Genomic DNA, 18,552 nt, shown 5'->3' on the forward strand with positions numbered 1-18,552 from the left:
TTTCTTTATTTTATTCGATGTTTATGATTGGTAGCTATTTTTTTCAATTCTCATATTCAACTTCTCAATGCTATTGCATGAGGTGCAATACCCTCTCAATCCGTTTTTGTCAAGACCTTTTCTTAAAAAGTAAAATCTCTGAATTTGTGCACTTATGTTTGTATAAAAGTAAGGTTTTATTAGTATATTCTAATTAACTCAACTCGTAAAGTCTAATACTTGAATAAAAATTTTGAGATTCAATCTCAGTTTTAATAATTGTGATAACCTTTAGAAAATATAGTTATCACAGTCACTCCACATATGGGAAGTCGCTCAAGCTTTTCATAGTCATAGGTGTTGAGTTCTTCGCACAATTTTACCTAGTGGCTTATACAGAAAAGTGAAAATAGATAAAAGGGAATTTTAAGAGATTACTTGAGATTGTTTAAATTTGCTTAAGCCTTAATTTATAAATACCACTTATGGAAATACCCTTAAAATATGGTGCCACCATGTGTTTTATTTTGTAATACTTACCTCTTATGTGATCAGTTCCTTGAGCCATTTTTTGTTAAGTGTAACAGAATTTGAAAATGCAACAAGTGTCAACATCACCTACTAAGTCTGCCCTTTATTCTCAAAAAAAAAAATCGTCTACTAAGAATGAGGTGGAGAAAAGATTGTTCTGCCCTTATATTTTCTTGTTCTTTCTCTAATTTTCTCGTTCAATCCTCATTTGGGTTTGGGTCCATTCACATGCCATAAACTTTACGGTAAAACAATTTTATTTTTTTTGGGGGGGGGGGGGTACTTACCAAATCATCAAATTCCCTGAAAGTAAAGATAAATAGGTCATAATGCCTAACCAATGGGAAGCTAAATGTCAATAAAGTATTACAAAATAACTCCACATTTTAATGATACCACAGGTGACATTTAAAATTTTTTCAGCAAGAGATCTACGAATTACCGTAGATACTAAGTTATTAAATTTTTCTTCCTTGGTTAAGTAAAGGTTGAGTTACATCCAATTAACTAAACTTTGAATGAACAAATTTTCCTAAAAAAATATCACTCACTTTTTAGTTTTTACATTCAAACTAATGGTATTTAAATATATACACCACCGAGCACTCTTTGTGCGGTGGTCACTCCACAAGTATAAACGTTTGTAGAGTGTGGAGAGCAAAGACTGAGATTCAAGTTTCTAAGAGAAAGTTTTACACACATATACGCTTAAATTAAGCTAGAGTAGAAATTCTATCTTATATCAAAAAATATATATACGCATAAATGCATAATCTTAGAACACAAGCACTATCTGCTTCACATTTCAAAAAATAATAGAGATTACAGGTTGCCCATTGAATATCATATCATAAAACACCCCCTGGCCATCATTTGAAGATAAACCACGAATTGTGTCAGATCAAGGAAAAGGTAAATGGAATTTTCTAATCCTTTTTCCATTTCAAGGCTATTTTAGGAGAATGCTACGCCCAATGGAAACGTTTCTGGTTCCACCTGTGGATTGTTCAATGCAAGCCAAGGTGCTAAAGCGATATCAATGAGCCCAGCTTCCAAAATTAGAGACTCTTAGTCCTTGCAATTAGCAACCAACCAATCATCCATTTGTACTGGCAGCGCAAGTTAAGGAAGTATTGCTTCATACACTGACAACACCTTGAGTTGCTGATGAAATTGCTATCCTTTACTTCATCAGAGACAAACGAGACAAAACTATGACATGTTTGTCCCACTTGCTGAAACAGCATAACCTAAACTGAAGGTTACTCCAACAACCAAAATCTCAATCAGCATCACCAAGTCCATCACTCCCATCACCTTTCTTGGATATAGGTGCAAAATGAGGGCTGGATTTCTTCGTTTGTGAAGCAATTTCAGCATTTTTCCGTAAGACAGCTCCTGGAGATGGGTATGGACGCTGTTGAAAGAGAGGACCCTGAAACACAGAAAATAAACAACTAATTAATTAATTACCATTTCACCTTAAGCATGAGACACCATCGAGGAAGTGCTGATGCTAAAACCTCAGATTGTACAAAACTCTGTATTTTCAGTGCGTGCATGTTTCCTACCATGGCCCCCTTGGGGAAGATAGGTTTGCAATGAAGATGCAGGATAAGCTGTCATGTGCTGAACTCCATGGTCAATCATGAGGATGAATACAATCTAAAAAAGGCCATTTATTTAATAAATAATGTGCAATTGTCTGCACATCATTGAAACTTCCATGAATTAAAGTCAATAGGCATTGTAGACGCATCACTCATGCAGTTGCAGAACAGCATTCTCTTAGTCAACTTAAGCAACACCCATCCTCTTGTTTTGCAAACCAACATCAAGATATACACAAAACAAAGATTGCATTATTGTTCCTGACTGCCACCTCCTCACTTCTCAAAAATGTACATCCAACCTTGTCAGTACCATGTAAGAACTAACACTATATTTGAATGGAGCAGATGACTAAAATGTACTAATTTAGTACCAAGTCTGAGCCCAAACTGCAGTGTTTTTTCTTTATTGGTTGTGAAAAAAATATAGCGAGAGCCTTATTGCAGTGTTGACTCACTTCCAAGTGGATTAGATATCAAAGCAGACCGTTAAAAGCAGAGTCCAGGGAGTACTAACTGGCCAAAGTTTATCAGTTATGAAGTATGCAAGATCACATAGCCAAGCCAGTAGAATAAACATTACAGCAAGAACTACTTCCAGTCTACAACCAAGTTCTTGTCACTCTTCCCATGTCCTCCATCTCAAGAGGTGAAGATCCCTAATATTTTTCTTTTGATAGGTAGATTGAGGGGAAGGGAGAGGTGGGATTCAAATCATAGACGCCTAACCTTTTTCACTAATACCTTCATCATGTACATGAAGATGGGCAACCAGTCCAAACTTTACTCAAAAAAATATCCAAATGATTGTTGCCAACTATTGAGAAAGATATGATCCTTGTTGCCATTCAACTCTATCTCTAGTAGATCAAATGAAAAAAAGGACAAAAAAATTAAAAGTAATCCTCAAAGCAAAGCAATTAGCATACCGTGGCAGTTGTATCAGCTGCTCGTGGCTGCACTCCTTTTAGGCCTACAACCCTGCAAAAGTAACATCATATAACATTAGTTATTCAGGCACTTCTCCTGGTATATATGCCAAATAGACTCTATTCAGCATATGCCAGAATCTTTTTTTCTCTTTTTTGTGAAGTGCATATCAGAATAGTTAAATCAAATATCTAAACATACCAGCCACCACGAGGAGCATCTGAATAAGAGCTTGGGTCCATGGGGTCCAATTCATCATCCTCAGCATAAGCACGTTTCCTACCACTTTTTTTACTTCCTTTTCCCATAGGAGGCTTCCAATTGGACCTGGAAATCCATAGCAGAATCAATCAATTCTCTCAGAGGGGGCACAGGGAGGAGCAATGCTAACCTCCTACATGTGAGTATTGTCACCACTCTTCTAGTGCCAATAAAACCATCTTTCCTCATAAAAAGTAGAAAACTGTAGTAATTTTGTTAGAAAACAAACTTAACTGGAAAATATATTCTCTCCATGGCCACTCTCAATCAAACATAATGACGAGGGTAAGACTTAAATAAGGCATATGAAGCCATAGAACTTGCCCATAATTTCATTCCAAACTAGCATGTACTCTGTGCAATGCCTTCTTTTTTGCCACACTTTAAAAAAGGTTGTACCCATTGCACAAAACTCCCACTTTTGCAGGGTCTAAGAGGTCATGGTAGGCAGCCTTATCTCCAATTTTTTGGAGAGAATGATTCCCTGACTCAAACTTGTGACATGTCACATTTGGAGGAAGGCACTTGCCATCGCACCTAGGCTTGACCTCTCTTTTTTGCCACCCCTATGTCCAAATTATGATTGGTTTTTTAATCATTAATTGTGATTGATCACGCTACTAGCTAACAAATATTTTTTTTCATAAAATGCGAGGCTCCTTTAAATGTCACATTCAGCAGCAACTTCTTCAGTCTTGGCTGTACCTTGGGCAGTGTCACTATGGTAACATTTATATTGTATGACAAACTATTTTTTACTAAAATTTTGATCCCACACTGTCCAAGTCAGTAATTTTGGTTGTGGGCTTTAGCGACATTGGACAGCAGCAAGGACAGAGAAGATGCCGACAGCGTGACAAAGGAGGTACAAATAGGAATAAGAAAGTTGCTTTCGTGCCCTCAAAACACGTCTCCAGAGCTGTACTTTTGTTTTCATTATGTATAACTAGATGGGAATAAACATTTAAAAAGTTAAATTCCAATTAGCATCTTCAATATCCGCCTAAACCATCAATCAGACCAAACAAGCATGTGATTGAAAACTGAAAAGCAATAACTATTTTTTTTTATATAAGTAAAGAAAATTTTATTCAAAGTCATACAAATGACTAAATGAGTTGCCCAAGTATACAGGAACTATACAGCAGCAAACCAAAACAATCAAATACATAAATTACAAACATCCATCAAATCATAGACTAAAAAGCACTGACTTAGATTGTAGCTCAACAAAATTTAACAATAAATTCTCTCCAAATCTTTTTTGAAAAGATCACAATAATTAATGAATTATGGAGAGAAACTTCCGTTTTTGGTTTCTGAAAACTGGAAATTTTGCTAGAATTTATCAAATATTTCTCATTTGAATCCAAGTATTATAAAATTCACTTTTTTTAAGGGGAGGGAGTCAAAAGTTCACTACAATAACCAAAAGTCCGCCACAAATTGATTAAGATGTTTTCTATCAGAGGCAATGGCCAGAGAGTAGGGTATTAACCAGAGAGTTACATCCTGGGCAGCAGGAGCTTTCAGTCACCAAGAGATTTTTAGCTTTTTTTTTTTTTTTTTTTTCTTTGTTTTGTAGCCACATCACTAAGTAGTAAGTACCCACATTTGTAATGCTAAAAGAGGAGTAATTCTGGTCGAGAAGAAGCCTAGGCAATGGTGATATCCACAAAACATATAGGAGGATAGCTTTACTCATATAAACATGATGTAGTTTCTTAGTTTAATGTATAGCTGATTAGTAACACTGAATTTCAAAGTTACACACACACGATTGGTCCTGAACCCACAACCTCACCTTCCACCTGGGATTTATAAAGGGAGGACATGTCAATTGAGCTAGAGCTCATTGGAGTATATAGGGATACTCTGTGATAGGCCTTGTGCTTCATCAATGTTGATGGAACCTCATCCATTTTCACACGAATTGGTGAGATTACTTGAAGGCCCCAGGACACAGAATGTGTCTCAAGCTCAGAAACACCTGGACACTCTGCGTGTGTGTCCTCGGTGTGCCGAGAGGAAAATAATAAATAATTTTTTATTTCAAAAAGTACCCAACTTTAGATGTGTTTTTTAAAGATTTGTCTAATAGTTTTTATTTATTTTGAAAACTTAAAATAAAGATAAAATATTTGTTAAAATAAATAAAATAGACCTGTATATATATATAAATTGTTGTCATGTCCTAATTTTTCAAGAGGAGTTGTATCCATCAAGATTGATGGGGTACCCCCCCCCCCTCCCCCTGGCACACACAGACATACACACGTGCATACGAATGTACATACATTGATTGTAGTGAACCCCACAATTTAAGCAATATCTGAATCTCACATAAGATGAGTACCTTGGTTTTTCAGAATTGTTGGTCTGCTGCTGGTCACTTGATCTGGTTGACAAGTACTGGCATTGTGGAAGATTGAGAACTCTGCATTTGAAAAAGTATTTGGTAACCAAAAAAAAAAAAAAGGAACACTATATATTGCTCATTTATAGAACATGAGAGGGAAAAAAATAACAATACAAATTGAGCAAAAGAGGATTCTAAAGGCCAGCAGAAATATTATGTCATTCACTGGGAAGATCATCATCACTTTCCTAGAAGACATGGTTTGAGCAATGGGAATTAAAAAGTCAAACCTATAACTCACAATCCCAGGATATTATTATCTATATTAGATTTCAAAAAAACAGGAAGAAAAAAAGAATATCCTATGACAAGGAGCAATTACCTTATGCAAATATTTCCTTGCACTAATTTAATCATTCCCAATTGAAAGTCAATAAAAATCAGAAGCCATACTATAACTCCATACTTAAAAGGGTAAAAATTTCTCAAAGTGGAGGATTGCAAGAGTTGCATTAATACAATATTACCAATTCCAGAGCCATCAGGAGGCTATAATATCAATTCCACTGGTCAGCAAAGGTCTTTTTTTTTATAGGTAAGATAAATTTATTGAGAAAGGACTACTTCATGCAGAATAACACAAAACAGCCAAAGGTCATTTTAATCTTATGACTTGCAAGACTAGTCAAAAAGAAATTTATTTATTCTAATTACAAGGAAGCTTTCATTTTTGATGTACTATGCTACCAAGAGGGCGGAAACAATAGAATTTGGAATTTGAGATTTTATAGGGATTTTCATGAAAGGGAATTAGAGGCTGCCTTCTCCTTCCTTGAGTTCATTCAATCTCAAATCCCTAGGGGTGTTAGGAGTGATATTTCACATTGGTGTCTCAATGGGAATGGCAAGTTTGATATTCGGTCCTACTACAATAACATTCGGGGTGCATTTGCCTCCAATTTTCCTTGGAAGGGTGTTTGGAAAGTTAAGATTCCTAAGAGGGTGGCATTTTTTGTGTGAACAGCGGTTCATTGGCAAATCCTTACAATGGATAATCTTATGCTCAGGGGCCGCACTTTAGTGAATTGGTGTTGTATGTGCCTTTGTAATGAGAAAACTATGGATCATCTCCTCCCTAATTGTCACGTAGCTCACTCGTCGTGGGTACATATGCTTCAATTCTTTGGGATCCAATGAGTCATGCCAGGGCTCTATGGAAAGTTTGGTGTATCGTTGGAGCTATTGGCTAGGAAAATTTAATTCAGACATATGGAACTTGGTTCCTGGCTGTTTGATGTGAATTGTTTGGATGGACAGAAATTGGCGCTAATTTGAGGATACTGAGAAATCCTTGGTTCAATTACAACCTCTATACCAGAAGACTTTGTTTGATTGGTCTAGGTGTTGGGGCTTCTCGAATTGTTCTTCTATCATTGAGTTTCTTTCTTCTCTTAATATTGCACCTTAAGTTTTTTCATTGTTGTTTGTTGTTTTGTTGCTTTTTCTTGTATTCACCATCATGAACACCTTGTATTTGCTTTCTTCAATTTTACAGTTTGTTTAATAATACTCTTATTACCTATCAAAAAATAAAAAAAGAAATTTATGATACAAAGCAAACTGCAATTAACAACTTCCTGACAATATGCAAGTCCTATTCTTCATTGAACAATAACAAGCAGCAGAGCATCACTTCTTTTTTGGAATTCCTTGACCACCTGGATGTTTAGAGTGTAATTTTTGGAGAAGTTCTAGCACACTTCCCATATATTTGAGCATACTTCTTTTATTATTTAATTAATTATTTACTTTTCAAAAAAACAAAACTCAACTCAAGTAAAAAATTAATCCCCAATTAAATAGAGGCCAACTTTATAGAACCTCTTCAACTGATGGGATAAGCCACATTTTTTTCAACAATTATATCCTATCTAAAATCAAACTCTCTCGCTTCCTTACTTAAACCAACATCTTTATTTAGTAGAACCAATGCATTGTATTAAACAAAAAAAGTAATAAGAAAATCCAATCAATAGATCTCCAGTGAACAAGAGGCATTATCTCACCGTGTGCAATGATTGCAGTAACCCCACATCTGTACAAGGCCTACTCCCCAGCCACCACATTCCATGCACTTCTCTAGCTCAGATGATCGATTGTCCTGATTCACATCAGCACCACTCCGGGGGAGCATGCTGTCATAATCTTTTGAAGTAACCTGCTGTGAGGAATCAGGGTGCTCCCATTGCGACACATGGGTCTTCGTATTGTAATAATATTTATGGCCTGGATAGAGAGAATAAAGTTCAAGTAAGAAGGGAATTAGAAATGAAGGTTGCAAATGATTTTAAATATTCTTGGTGTCTACAAGTAGTAATCCAGGTACATTCTGTTGTTTACCAGTATTTTTACCACAAATGTAGTCAAAAAAATAAGGTAAACCATAATTGTGCTTACACGGAGAATACTATCGTGAGCAGGATATTACCATTAACAGTAGACCTCAGTAGTGGCTTGCACCAAAAATTAAAGGACATGGACACCATGTATGAAATTTACTTTCAAGTACTAGTCACTGACAGAAACTCAAGGTAGGAAATTCCCCAAAAATTCTAATAAACTCATATTCACCATCAGTACCTAAAAATCATTCACTATAGAATTTGAATTTTACACAATGTTCCCGCAACTAAGAAATACAATTCTATGTATTCATTTTTTCCTCTCATTTCTTCATGGTAACTAAACACAGTAGGATGATCATGATATGCATACAGATTATTGCATACCTGTTGTTTCATCCAAAGACTCCACCCAACTCTCTGGAAGAGATGAAGGTGATGGATGCTGTGTGACAGCAGATGCTCCAACAGGTCTTTCCCACTGACTCTTTTGAGTCTTTTCATTGTAATAATATAAAGCACCACTAGCAGGGTCTTTTGCCTCCACCTACATCAAAATTTCATAAAGGTTTTAGAAGCATCAAAGAAAGCCATACTAAGAAATTTAGAGAACACAACTTCACAACTTAGAAAACTGAGAACTGAGACAACTAATAAAGTTCATGTAAGAAAAAAGTTGCAGCAGAAAAGCATGCACAAGCATGTATTCATGTACACACCTTAAGTCCCTAACTTGGACATTTAAAAAAACATAAGGGTATCATAAATTACTTCCTTTTCTTATGAGATTTCATAAATGTAACAACAAGTTAACCTCAAAGTTCCAACAAAAAGTTCTATGAAATGATCTTAAAAGCACCAGATGCATAAAAAGAACAAAGCTATTAGTATCATCTTTAACAGTCCATGACATTGTAATAAATCTATTTCAAGCAAACGAGTATCATAAATCTATAACCCACCCAAAATTTGACAAATAGCTGATATTTACTAGATTTAACTGAAGCTTCATAATCAGTTAGCCACTTCACAGTTTTTCATCCTTATTTATCTTCATATTTAGTATTTCACATTCACATCTTTAATTCTTCACCCTTCTTCTCAGAGCAAGCACAGTACTTCTATTCCAAAATATCTTCCATTATTTTCCAAATGACAATTGACCAGACTTAGAGGGTGAAATTTGTATTTTTGCCTAATTTTTTACCATTGAACTTGATAGATGTCATGGGACAGATTAAGGTAGCAAATGAAAAACTAAGTCCAAGCTTAGTATTCATTATGCTAACAACTGGAGTAGAGAATTCAGAAATGCAAGCCCCAAAAATGGCTAAAAGAGGAAGGAACAATACCTTAAAAGGGTCAATTAAGTGAAAATTAATGCAGATATTCAAAATCAGCTGAAGCTCAGTTTGTATTGACCAAAACTTTACTGAATCAGCCAAAAGACCTCATGGCAGCCAAAAGTCCCCTAAACCGACTGAGACTCAATGCGAACCAACTGAAAATCTGAAACCTTTGTTGATCCAAGAAAGATTTAGGCAGGACCCAATTGGATCTGGGTCAGGCTTGGGTTGATTTGGGTATGGGTTGGACTTGCCTGATTCGGCTGGCCTAAATGTGCTATGCCAAGATAAAGTTATAAATTTCATGGATACGACAAAACATGTAACCAAACAGGCCGACAAGTCTGAACTCAGTAGCGGATAAGGTTATCCTTATTTTGGATATGAACTAGCAATACATGTAACCAAACAGAAGGCTTCCTTTTCCACTTCAATGAACAACACCGCCGCCAACAAGACTCAAAAATGGCTGGCAACCACAGCTATGACGTTAGAACATGACATTGATGACCAAAAACCACCGCCAATGTTGGAATTGACAAAAAGCACTGTGAGTGACCAGAAAACGCCACTAATCCCCTTAGAAACCACAGAACCTACTCAGAGACCACCAACAACCATGAAGCGCCACCTAAACAACCACAACCACAACAGCAACAACCTCATCCACAATCAACATTAACAAGCTTCAGCAACTGTGATGCTGGTTGTGGATGAGGTTGTTGCTGTTGTGGTTGTGGTTGTTTAGGTGGTGCTTCAACTATTGGACCATGACAAAAACACTGGTGGTGAAGACTAGAGTCTTCATCCACCTCACCACTAACAGATACCACTAACTGGACCAACCACCAGACTAACCATGAACAATATAAATGGGATGAAGATTCAGAAAGGAAGCAGCAAAAATAAAAATTGCACTCAGAGAATAAATGAGGGATATGGCTCTGATACCATGTTAGTGAAGTACTTAGAAAAGAATTCAATTAGGAAGATTAAAAAAAAAGGAGATAAAAAATTCCTATCTAGCCTCCCATCAACTATATTTTGATAGGTATAGGAGAGTTAGTTACAAGGAATAAAGAATATTCTTGACTATGACACCTGGTGAGTGACATCTTACCACTAAAAAATTATAGACTCTTCTAGAAGAGTATATAACACAATGCTTCTAGAAGAGAACAATGCCATCGTACTAATACAATATTGGCTCTCTAACAAGCTTGAAATCTGATGCAAATATTTTGACAACATAATTGGCACAATGAATTATTTATATTGTATCATATTTTACATATATATGAATTATATTCTAATCAAATTTACAATAATACACTCTAAATTACTTCTTTTTTTTTTTTGTCCTCTATTGGGATGTCCCATAATAGATCTTATTCCAAAACTAGAACACAAAATTACAACTTCACAAAACTACCCTAAGCATTTAATCAAAGAGTAGACTATAGTACCAAAAAAAGGGAAGTTTTGGAAAGTAACATCTTGTTTAAAAGTCAAAAGCAATAATTGATGTTCACTTCAATAGTAAGAATTACAAAAGACCAAAAAAATAGAATAGAAACAGTAACAAACTTATCAGGTATAGCAATGCACTTATCTGTTTATTATCATACATAAATTCTAAGAAAGAAAATTATCCCAATTTAAAGGTTGAAAATGCATTTCTGCATATTTACATTGCTTTTTCATTAAGAAATTGCCAATCACTTTTCCCACAAGTCCCACACCAGATAGTTTCATTACACTAATTACCAATCATGAATCTTGTACTATTATTTAACAATTAATGAGTAATTGACTCAACTCTGCTTTTTCTAAATATGTAAAATCCTATTCCGAATCATTCGGGCCTGGGCATAAGAATTCTATACAGCACTCGATTCTAACACAATCCCCCAAGAGAGAGAGAGAGAGAGAGAGAGAGAGAATAGAAAACATGTTTATGACATTTGATACATACCCATCCAGGAGGCAGCTTTCCATCATCCACTAGTTGAGTTGAACCAGTCTCCAACTTCTGAAAATCAAATTCACAGGTATGCTGTTGAGCAATAAAATTTGGTATATTGAAAAGATAAAATTGTAAAGAAATCACTTTATAGGGGTTTTTATGTTTAAGCCCCTTGAAATTTCATTAAAGATGCCAATTTACCCCCCTTAGCTTCCATTTGATTCAATGCCAGCACACACCCCCCCCCCCCCCTTTTCCAAGAAATAAAGAAGTGTGCATAAAAAAGGGGCATAAAACTAGAATTGCCTCAGCTTGACTCTTGACAGTGTCAGCTGGATATAAGCAAAACCACCAACACCAAAATTGATGATACTGATTCCTATAAAGTAACACATCAATAATTTCATTGACATCCCAATGACAAACTGATATGAGAAAAACCACCAAAACTAAAATAAACAGCATTGACACTGAAGCAATAAAAAGAACAGAGAGTTCCAAAAAAATATAAATCAGAGTCTCCCCAAAAGAATGTTGATGAAAAGAAATTTTACTCTATTACTGAATCTTTTAAGGGTTGAGAAAAGAACTTGGTACAAATTGGACATCTCTCTCTCTCGAAATTTAGAAAAAAGAAAGAAAAAAAAACTAAAGAGAGATCCTGCTCTTAATTGAAGGTTACTTGGGTTTTTGAGGATGTCCAATTCCTTGACATTCTCTTCCTCTACTTCACCATTGCCCATGCCTCCATTGTCATAATGGTTATTATGACATGTTATAATAAAAACAAATGTCATAAGACAGGGCTCACAATCATATGTTGTATTTGTGACATATTATTGTTGATTTTAACCAACAAATAATTTGACAGAGTCTCAAAGTTTAAGGGGGACAATGGCACAATGGAAAATGCAAGCAGTAAATTGACAGTAGGATGAAAGTTCACGGAGATATAGCATAAAAGGCCCCATATTTTAAAGTTGAGAAATGCAGATCCAAATCTGACCTAAAAGAGCATAAAAGGTCCAAATCATAAGTAAGTTAAACTAGCGTAATTGGTACTTACAGGAGAGCCTTTTTCTGTATCATCTTTAAGAATACCTCTTGCTTTCAACTTCTGCTTAAGGTAATCAGGCAATTCTTTTGACTTTCTGGGGGTATCAATATTAGGCTTTTGAGCACCATAATAAGCACCTCCACCTGGTACCCCATACCCATTTCCAATTTCTATGTTACCTGACATCAAAGCATGAATTAGCACATTTTCCAAAAAATGCTCTTGGATTAATTTCAAATAATAAAAAAAAAGACTCTTGTTGCTTGCTGATATTTCAAATATGGCATATCAATTTGTAATGTGAAACATAGAAATTTCAACCAACAACTTATTATGTTAAGGTTATTTCAAAAAGAGAATGTTTGATCTGGTAGTCAGTTAAACATCATTTTTTGTTGTAAGCAAGCAGTTTTTTTTTTTTTTTTTTTTTTTGGGAAAAGTAAATAATTTCATTAAAAGCCAGAAAGCAAGCCCAAGTACATGGGCAATATACAAAAGGCAACTCAAAAACGAAAAGAACAGAAAGAACAAAAGTAGAACAGAAAAACAGCAACTACTGAAAGCTCAAGATTCCAAAAAAAATCAAGAAACACATCCACAGAAAACAAGGAAGTCAGAGAGGCCCACTCATAGAGGCTCTTCAGGAAGATATATTTCGACTTAGTCACACTGAGTTCATCTCCCTCAAAGCACTGAGCAGGCAAGCATTCCACTCACAGCAAAGAGACCACAAAAGACACAGCGGAACAGCTATCCCAATACCTTCACTGCGTTCATCTCCCTCAAAGCACCAAGCATTCTGCTCACGCCAAAAACACCACAAAAGACACAATGGAACAGCTCGCCACATCATCCCAATACCTCCCCTGCCAGTCCAGCCCTCCTTCCACACCACAAAATACCCGAACCAAAGAGGGCATCACCCAATAAACCCCAAATAAACAGAATATCAATAGCCATAGGTCCGAAGCCATGGAGCAATGTAGTAATAGATGATTTGCATCTTCTCCATTAGCTTTACACATGAAACACCATTGGGTAACTATTAACCCCATTTCCTTAAGTTGTACCTATTAAAAAAAAACCCATTTCCTTAGGTTGTCCACTGTTAAGACCCTATCCAATAGCACACAACAAGAAAAGAAAACCACTCTAGACGGGACACGAACTCTCCAGATACTCATCGAAGGAAATTCTATGCAACCCCCCCCCCCCCCTTCTCTCTCTCAAAGTGTTATAATAGCTCTTTACCTGGAAACCCTTTTCTTCTAAATGATTCCACACTAGTTTATCAACCTCCCCATAACAAATAAGTTGTAAGCAAGCAGTATCAACTGGTTTTTGACAATATCAACATAATGTGTTCCTCAGAAAATTTTAGTGGCAATTTTAAATGAGTTGCATGGATGGGTATTTGTCTCATAAATTTCCGGGCAGTTTTCTAGCAAAACCTTTTTTATAACCTCAGGCCCCCCTTCCCTGCCTGATTTTCTTCTCATAGGACCTTTGACGCTTCTATTCCTAGGACTCTTTGTTGTTTTGCCATCTTTATCTGTCCAGTTATTAAGGAGGATACCCATGTAAGAATCTGGCAAAGACCAAGAAGTATCCATTCTTAATATTTAGCTACCAGCCTTTATTTATCACACTCCTCTAATGTGACCATAGAGAATCATCATTTTATGTTATTTTTTTATTTTTTATAAGTAGAATCACCATGTTATCGAACTTATCAATAGCATATAATCATTAGGGTTGGCCTCTAAAATTGAACGATGTCAAAGATATAACAGTCTACATAAATGCAGGTATCAAAGATATATCAAATGTAGATAAATGAGAAGGATAACACTAACTACCAACCTTCTTCGGGATGGGTTGCCTTCCCCCGCTTTGAAGCCATTTCAGCACGATGTTCTGAAGTCATCTTCAGTAGATGTTCCTGTAAGGATACTCGCAAATAAAATGTAAAAATTGATAACATTTTTAGAATAATAAGTGATCTATGTATAAATTCATTAAAAAATAATAAATAAAAAAAGCAGACAAACAAAACATCAAAGAAACCTAACATAGATTTGCAAATTTTACCTTCAGAGCATTGGGATCATGACGTTCAGAGAAAATGTCCGTATTATCCTTAGGAGGTCCACCAGCACCTCTTGCCTCTCTGAGTTACAGAACACAATTATCTAAGTCTCATATGCTATCAATTCTAGCATTTATGAAATCAAGAATGGCATACATACTGTCAGGGACAAACTAGTACGCACCTTTGACTTTGTATGACATTTTGGGTGACAATTTCCTGTTAAACCAAATAGGAACAAACTAATCATATATAAAGTAATGAAACATGTAAGCATGTCCTAGATATCATAACGTATATGTACCTGTTCACGCAACACAGCATCCTGAGCGGCAGTTTCAACCTCAATGTCATTTTTAACATGAAGTCCCGAGTTGCTAGTAGATGCATGAGGAACATCTACTGCACTTTTGTACTCTTCGTGCGAAAAATTAAAATTAGATTCTCGATAAACTGAGTCAGAGTTCTTCTGATCATTTCCATCAAATTGCCCCATATCTTGAGGTCTCTGATTGTCCTTGTGCAGAGGCATTTCCCCAACTGCAGTTTGGTTTTGCGGTTGCTGCTCAATGAGGTAGGCACCATGTTGTACTGAACCCAATTGAGAAGCATAGCCATTATGAAAGTTGTTTGGGATGTGACCTGACCATTGAGGAGCATAACCATTTGATGGACCATTATGCGGATATGAGCTTTGAGTAGTAGGAGTAAAGGTTGAATTAGAATAAGGAAGCGGAAATACATAATTTCCAGTGTTGCTAGAGTGATACTGAGGTCTTGCGGCGTAATCAAAATGTTGAGGGGGCGGGTAAGGAGCCGGGTTAGTTGAATAGTTTGGCAAAGATTGAACACCTGGAGGGAGTGGCTGATCATGGGCATTATCCATATCTTTCACTTATTTGGCCACAATGTGTCTAACTTTCTATACAACCAAAGATTGAATAGTCTAAAATGGAAACTGAATTCCAAACCCAAAACCCAAAAAAAAAAAGACCACTATGCTGCACCTGCATCATAATACTACTTACATGAGAACAAATTATGTTATATATAAACATTTTATGAAGCAATTAAAAAAAAATTGAAGCAATTGGAACATACAAACATTTTGCAGAATATTAAATGTTCAGATGATTTCCAAAGCCAAATTATTTATTAAAAAAATTGAAGCAGTTGAGTGAATAAAAAAAAAAATCTTCAAATTTTCAAAAATTCCAAACTTCACCTATTCAGAAATTTGGACCTCTAAAAACACCCGAAATTTTAATAATTAAAAAAAAATACTAGAAAGAAATAAGAAAAAAACTGTAGTAAGTTCTAAAATTGTAAGATAGTGTTAATTCTGAACATATTCAGAAAATAAGATTAAAATTAAATGTACTAACCTTGGGGTTGCAAAGCAAGAAAGGAAAAGATAATTGAGAAAGCTGAAGCCACAGTTATACGAATGGATTTTACTTTTTTTTTTCTGGGAAAGAGAAGCAAGAAATAAAATCGAATCGGGTTTCGAGGGGAAAGGGCCGTAGGAAGTCGGTGTTTGGAAGGAAGTTCGATTGAATTGGATTTATTATCTATCCCCGACTGTGATAAGGTTAATTTTGTCTATAAGCTGGGTGTTTGGCAAATAGAGAGATCTGGATTTACCAAACTACATCGTTTGGGTTAGGATAAGTAGGAAAAAAAAAATGGAGCTTAGCTTTAACTTTTGAAGTATGTAGCAAAATACTCCTATTTTGGAACTCATATTAACCTATATCTATTTTGCTACTTATATTTTTAAATTGGTAAAAATACAAAGTTGACCTTTTAACTTTCAATCTTTTTCTTTTCAGTCCTTTAACTTTCAATTTTGTCAATTCAATCCTCTAACTTTTAATTTTTGTCAATGTAGGATTCCGTTAAACCCCAGTTATAGGCTGCCGTTAATTTTCCTCTTTTTTTAATAAATTTTGGAATTTAAAGAAAATTTAAATTAAAAAAAAAACAACTTAGTGCTGATTTGGATAGCACGTCCACGTCTACATCTGTGAGGTTTCTGTGTTTTTATTTTTTTTTTTTTTTAAAGACCAGCGCCTGATGCACTGTTCATGAGACATGAACAGTGCACCAAGGCATATGAACAGTAAAAAAAGAGTGAACAATAATTTTTTACACATTTAAAAATTATTTTGCTTCAGTATTTTCAGTTTTCAGTTTTCAGCAATAAGTTCTATCCAAACGGACCCTTAAAGTTAGAATCTTAAATTTTTTTTTTCTTCTTTTTCTACATTTTCTCATCACCCAAACAGAGCTTTCCCAAATCATAATATAATTACACCTTTTTTTCCTGCATATTCTTAACGAAATCCTACTCTCCTGTTTTCCTACACTTTCTAACTAACCAAAGAGAGATTTCCAAAACACATGAATATACCAAATCTCATTAGCACAATACAACGCAACATTTAACACCATTTTTTCCTATATAATCTCACACCCTTCCCTTCTTTCCTACACTTTCTTAGTGACCAAACACAAATTTTCAAAAGCCAAAGAAATGACTGAATCTTTTTAATTTAATACACAGTATAACACAAAAAAATCATCATACAACAACACTAATTCATCTCACCAGCTTCTTCTCTTCCCCTACACTTTTCTCAGCAACCAAACATAGCAATTTAAAATCAGAACAATAATTAAACAATACACACACACACACACACACACACACTAAGACGAAGTGTCAATGATCGTAATGGGCACGCGGTCGAGATAGAAATCCTCAGGCAGCCTCGTCGAAGGAAGAACCGGTGGACTGTTTGCTGGAAAGCTCTCGACAACGTTCGCCGAAAAGTTAGCATCACCACGTGATCCTAACTTTAAGAATCTAGCTTTAAGTTGTTTTCTTTTTTTTTAATATCAGTTTTTTTTCTTTAAATTCTAAAATTTATTATAATAAAAAAAAAAGGAAAAACAACATCGTTTCAATGACATTAACAGTAGCCCATAACTAGGGTTTAAGAGAATCTTGCATTGACAAAAACTGAAAGTTAGAGGGCTGAATTAAAAAAACTGAAAGTTAAAGGACTGAAATGAAAAAGACTAAAAGTTAGAGGGTCAGTTTTGCATTATTGCTTTTTAAATATTAAGTACCACTTAAAAGTATGTATGGCTAATGTTGAGTTCCAGTCAAAACGTGATATCAATAATATCGAGTTTCGTTATAAGGGTATTGATGGTGAGCAAAAATAGACAGCTCCAACTCGTCCATAGCAAAATGACTATCCCAACATTGGATGGTCGCCCCTCTTAGGACGGTCGTCCATGGGTGCAGGAGCCATCCGTCTAGAAAATCCCAGGACGACTCCCCGATCCTTAGGAAACTCCCAGATGTGGATTTCTTTTCCAAATCTTATGAATCGAACCACGTAGTATTATCTGGTGGCATTAGCAAGATTTTCTCGCTAACCTCCTACTTAACTTCCCATGGCGGTTACAGAAGATAAGATTAAATACTCTAAACTTCTATGGTAATTGACAGAAGTTAAAGCTTCCACAAACACTGGGGAAGTTACAAACCGAGTAATCACCCCGAGACTTGGTATATAAAGACTCATCCTCATCAAACAAAGGGAAGTGCTTTTTATACATAACTCTTGAAAAGTTGGAACTCCATAGAATTTGAGAAAGAAATTAACTTTGGTATCGGAGGGTTCTTGGCCAGTCCACCCCGATCACCTTTGATCATGTGTTCCTTTTTTTTCAAGCATTTCAATCAGTCGGTAGCCCTTTGAACCCCAAAGCATCCAACCTACTAATTTTCCTTAGCGAAAATCATGCAACAGAATGTCAAGAACTTCGTTTGGAAAAGCATTGTATGCAGGTTTGGGGTACCTAGGGTGCTAGTGTCCGACAACGGACGACAGTTTGATAACACGCCTTTCAGGGAGTTTTGTGAGCAACTTGGAATTAAAAATCATTATTCCTCCCCATCCCACCCACAAGCGAATGGCCAAGCGAAAGTTGCAAACCGATCCTTA

At 35.7% G+C, this 18,552-nt stretch overlaps 1 protein-coding gene across 1 annotated transcript; it reads right to left on the reverse strand.

Annotated features, from left to right (window-relative positions):
* Nucleotides 1-1,213: 1,213 nt before the first annotated feature.
* LOC142610824 (uncharacterized) lies at nt 1,214-16,054 on the reverse strand. Its single transcript, XM_075782764.1, has 13 exons — nt 15,916-16,054; nt 14,835-15,537; nt 14,715-14,749; nt 14,533-14,611; nt 14,305-14,383; nt 12,451-12,620; nt 11,394-11,450; nt 8,460-8,619; nt 7,737-7,956; nt 5,668-5,748; nt 3,252-3,377; nt 3,050-3,101; nt 1,214-1,945 (listed from the first exon to the last, which is right to left on the reverse strand). Exons 2-13 carry the CDS (start codon nt 15,414-15,416, stop codon nt 1,793-1,795), a joined length of 1,794 nt encoding a protein of 597 aa, XP_075638879.1. The 5' UTR covers nt 15,417-15,537; nt 15,916-16,054; the 3' UTR covers nt 1,214-1,792.
* Nucleotides 16,055-18,552: the final 2,498 nt, after the last annotated feature.

The sequence above is a fragment of the Castanea sativa genome, chromosome 9 (genome assembly GCF_040712315.1).
Source record: "Castanea sativa cultivar Marrone di Chiusa Pesio chromosome 9, ASM4071231v1".
In the NCBI taxonomy this organism is placed as follows: domain Eukaryota; kingdom Viridiplantae; phylum Streptophyta; class Magnoliopsida; order Fagales; family Fagaceae; genus Castanea; species Castanea sativa.

Bases quoted from the DNA above. Each gene is read 5' to 3' on its own strand.
- LOC142610824 (XM_075782764.1), bottom strand. From the start codon at position 15,416: ATGGATAATGCCCATGATCAGCCACTCCCTCCAGGTGTTCAATCTTTG. The intron at 12,621-14,304 runs GTTGGTAGTTAG...CTTTGATGTCAG, and splicing joins GGCAACCCATCCCGAAGAAG to GTAACATAGAAATTGGAAAT. The intron at 1,946-3,049 runs GTATGCTAATTG...TCTGTGTTTCAG, and splicing joins CAGCTGATACAACTGCCACG to GGTCCTCTCTTTCAACAGCG.